Source organism: Helobdella robusta (genome assembly GCF_000326865.2).
Source record: "Helobdella robusta unplaced genomic scaffold HELROscaffold_34, whole genome shotgun sequence".
In the NCBI taxonomy this organism is placed as follows: Eukaryota; Metazoa; Annelida; class Clitellata; order Rhynchobdellida; family Glossiphoniidae; genus Helobdella; species Helobdella robusta.
The window spans coordinates 1031790-1036789 of NW_008704659.1; the positions used below are offsets into that span (position 1 = coordinate 1031790).

Consider the following 5000-nt stretch of genomic DNA (forward strand, 5'->3'; position numbering starts at 1 on the left):
ATAGCTTTGCATAATAATAATATTAAATAATTTATAAAATATTTAAGTTATTTTTGAAATTCTAATTAAAATAATAATAATAATTTTTATTCGTATTGTTTCATAATAAATCTATCACTTCTATATATAGAATATTCAAGGATATAATTTCAGCGCAATAATTCATTCCATAATTGTTATTTTAATATTTACACGCAAAATTGACAAACAACACACACACACACACCACACACACACACACACTCATTCACTCACACACACTCACACACACACACACACACAAACACGCACGCACGCACAGACACATGTTTCTTTCATTTCTCTAAGTTCTTCTTTTCCTCTCTATTTTTTCTTGCACTCTTTCTTTCATTTCTTCCATCTTCTCTTTCTTTGTCGTTTTTAAACATCTCCCGGTCTTTGACTTTCCTTCTCTCCGTCTTGCTCTTTCATTTTCATTTTCTCTATTTTATCTCTTCTTCTTTTCTCTCTCTCTCTCCCTCATTCTCTCCCTCATTTTCTCTCTCATTCTCTCTCTCTCTCTTTCTCTCGCTCTTTCTCTCTTTCCATTTCTTTTTCTTCCGATCTGCACAATACACATTAATCCTGAGAAGAAAGCACCAATCAAACACATGTGTTGCTGCTCATACGGAAAAAGCTCTTTTTACTTTTTCAGGTAGGATGATTCCATTACACTAAACTACATGACATTTTCCACACACACATACGCACACACATACACATACACACACACATGCATATATAGACATATATATTATATGTTTGACCTATTTATTTATAACATATATGGTTATCGTCTTATAATGTGGAGTAGCATAATGGTAAAAGCACCTGGTCATTGCTTCGCAGCAACTGGATTCGAATGCAAACAGCTTCCAATCAATCTTACACATGTGTGTGATATGTGAATCTATTTTAATTTGATTCTTCCCGCCAGTAGCTATGCGTCAATTTATGTCGGGCGGCGTATTAGTGTAGTGGAAGAGTGTCCGTCCAGTATTTCACAGTTATCGTGTTCAAATGCAGAAGAAATCACAGCCCATCGTAAGCACTATGTGTAGGGGTTTAGTGCTTTGTTTTCTACGTATGCTTAGACATACGCAATATGTATGTAAAAAGTTTAATTCCTTTCATTAAAATAGAATTTAAAATTGTAAAATAATTAGTTAAAAATAAATAAGATATTTATTATAAATTATTAATTTGAAATAAATGAAATAATTGATATAAAAATTATTAAATAAAAATTAAAAAAACAATTAAATACTTTGCTCTTTGTGGTGATATGGGTGGCTAACTTAACAACGGCGAAATTCCCTTTCCCTATCGTCTTTTCCATGTGATAGTATCCAACACGGTATGGCTCGGATGTGTTCGATTTTTTGGTTGTTGTTGTTGTTTGTTGTTGTTGCTGCTGTTGTTGATCCATTTTATTGTTGGCTGGATGGTTGTTTGGTTAGTTAGTTGGTTGGTTGGATGGTTGGTTGGACGGTTGGTTGGTTGTTTGGTCAGCTGGTTTGTTGATAGGCTGGTCAGTTGGTCGGTAGGTTGACTGGTTGGTTGATTTTGGTTTGTCGATAGTTCAATCAATTAATGTTATTAAAGTTAGTGTGTTTGTAGTTGAGGCTGTTGAGGACAGTATCACCAATACTATTCTGTATTGTAGGCAGGTAGGTAGGCCTGATAAAAGGATTTGTAAGTTTGGAGTAACTAAAATTTCGTCTCTAAAATGGTCTTTACTAAACAACTTCACCGTATTCTATTACTTTTATAAACATTATTATTGTTATTGTTGCTATTATTGCTGCTGTTTTGTTGTTAATATTATTTTTTTGTTGTTGTTTTCGGAGTTTCTTTCAAAATTTGAGATATTTTTCGTCGTGGTTGTTTATTTTATTTATATGTGGTAAATAATTTTTGTAATGGAATGATGAAAAATAAGATAAAATTAATTAATTAATTAGTTAATTAATTGATATTATATTGTCTTATGTACAGAGAAGGTTGCGGTTTTAAGAATATTAATTAAGATATGCGTTGAAAAATTTTTTTGAAAAGAAGGAAAATTTGAAACATCTTATCTTTATCCAAAATAAATTTACCAAATAATTTTTCAGAAATTTTCTTCGATAAATTAAACTATTACAAAATAAACAAATGATTAATTAACAAATACAATAAAATTTAATTATAATTAATTATGATTAATTAATAATTAATAATTTCTAAATAAACTAATCTGAAATAAAAACACAAAAAGCATGTGTGTAACTCGTTCAACAAAACTTAACGAATGAATGAATAAATGAATACATGATTAACCTTTTAAGAGATAAACAGTCTGCAGTTAGAGGAGTGATCGATTGAATGAGTGAGTGAGTGAGTGAGTGAGTGAGTGAGTGAGTGAGTGATGTACGAATGAATGAATAGAATAAAAAAACGAAAGAGGAAAGGAAAGAGTGAATGAATCAGATGGTGAACAGATAACTGAATGAATGATCGACTGAGTATTTCTGGAATTATGCAATATATCCAGTTAAGTCCAGTTTACAAGTAGCATCTGATAAATGAACACATGTTCTCTGCTTGCTGTTGTTTCAATTGTTGAGAGATGCACTTACTTCTAGTAAAAATTTGAAAACTTTGCTGTTTAGTAATAACGGTACTTTAGCTTCCTAGTTTATCTCATTCGTAATCTGATTAGATTGATTATTCAGTAACCTTTATGTTGTTTATTATACTAGTTTGTTTGATTTTATTACAGAAAGAGACCGTTCATAATAATATATAACTTTTATTCTTCTAGACTTTATTTTTCAAGATATATAAATGTAAGCTGTTAATAGGATTAGTTAGTATTTGCAGATTTCAAAAAAATAATTAACGATTATTAAGAAATAATTTTAAAAAATGACTGATTTTTTTAAACGTAAGATTAAAATTGAAGTCATTTATTCATAGATAGTATGCTATATCGACGATTAGTGTTTAAATAATCGTAAATTATTTAAATTTACTTTCATTTATCGATATAATAATTCATTTGTATTAAAAATTATCATTATTTATAGCAAAAACAAATATATTTGTTATTTATGATGGATTTAATAGTTATAGTTATATTACATTGACAGTCAACCAGACAGTCAGCAAATAATAAATGATCACTTCTTACTTCTAATGATAGCTTATAAAATGCCTTCATAAATTCTTCTGCACACACGCAAGCACACACACACATATACATACATTCACATACAATTATATATATACACATATTAGATATATAATTATATCTACACTTTTTATATTATATATGTGTAAAGTATCCATACTCCTGCATATATATATATATATATATATATATATATATATACATATACATACATAGATTTATAAATTTATAGTATGTATACAATTTATATACAATATCTATGTATATATGAGTTTAAATACCTGCAAATATGTTTATAAAACCCACAAATGCGTTTACAATAGCAACAGATCTTAGTGTACAGGATAAATTTGATACCTATTGTTATAAGCGTTTATACAGTTGCAGTTGTATTGTAGTGTAACGAACCAGTTAGTACAAACAAATGAATAACATTTTGTTTGCTTAGTTAGTTAGGTACTGGTTATGCTGTTTGTTTGTTCGTTCGTTTGTTTGTGTGTTTGTTTGTGCGTTCGTTTGAGCGTGTGAGTGAAATGTTACATATTTCACGTGTTGGAGTGTTTGATGGGATGTTTGTTTATTCATATATCCATCTATCTATCGCCCCATGTATCCAATTATCCATCCGTTCATTCATTTCTGCATTCTTCCAAACAGTCATCAATTTATCAATCCATCCATGGATCCGACCATTCATTCTTCCATTAATCCAAACATCCATTCATTCATCCATCCATTCATCCATCCATTCATTCATTCATCCAATGGTTCATCCATTGACTCATTCTTCCACTCATCAATAGATCAAACTTTCCATCCATCCATCCATCCATCCATCCATCCATCCATTCATCCATCCATTCCTTCTTCCGTCAATCTATCTATCCATCCAAATAAAATTAATGCAAATTATGAATACAAGAGCTTGACGTGGCTTATTATTCACTCTGCTTTATTACATAAGCACTCGAGTCAATTCAACTGAAGATTAAAGAAATAATTTTTTCACCGTCTGACTGCCTAGTTGGCAAAAACTTTTATTATTATTATATTATTATCATTTTTTTTATTATTACTATTTTATTTCTAATATTATTATTATTTTTTTTTATTATTATTTTATTTTTATAATTATTATTTTATTATTATTACTTTTATACTGCGGTGAAGTTAGTAATGGAGAGTGAAGGCTTTGAATGAAAAAAATACGAAACAGTACCGAAACGATACTTGTTTACATTACAAACACACACACACAGAAAAAGAGAGAGAGAGAGAGAGAGAGAGAGAGAGAGAGGAGAGAGAGAACACCAGAACCAGTTATTTTAACCATCACATGATCGTCAAGACGTTTCAAACAAACAACCAACCCATACATTCAAACAAACAAACATACATACATACATACAAACAAACACGTCATGCAAATACGAATGAATTAAAATACAATTCCAAAAAAACAAAGAACATTAACGATTCAGAACAAACAATCCTACTAACAATATAATCAATCAATTATTTTCCAAATTTTAAACATTTTAAAAGGGATTGGTTAATTGAAGAATGGTTTTTCCGAGAAGTGTTCGTCTTGAGTTGTCTTGAGTAGTTAGGCGGGGACCATTAAAACGGATTTGGCAATAAAAAGTAAATATCTATATATAAAAAGAAAGAAAGAAAGAAAGAAGGAAAGAAAGAAGGAAAGAAAGAAAAAGAGGAAGAAAGACAGACAGACAGACAGATAGGTAGATAGATACAAAAAAATATTTGTTTAGGCACGTTAAAAACAAAACTAAATACCAATACATAA

The 5000-nt window shown here is 29.7% G+C and overlaps 1 protein-coding gene across 1 annotated transcript in view; it reads right to left on the reverse strand.

The window, feature by feature from the left end:
* HELRODRAFT_131017 (hypothetical protein) overlaps positions 1–1381 on the reverse strand; it is a gene marked incomplete at both ends in the record, with an annotated part of 12973 nt that extends 11592 nt beyond the window's left edge. The window contains one exon of the mRNA XM_009023017.1: positions 1286–1381. Coding sequence (XP_009021265.1) covers positions 1286–1381 — 96 coding nt within the window. The remainder of the gene's footprint in view (positions 1–1285) is intronic.
* Positions 1382–5000: the final 3619 nt, after the last annotated feature.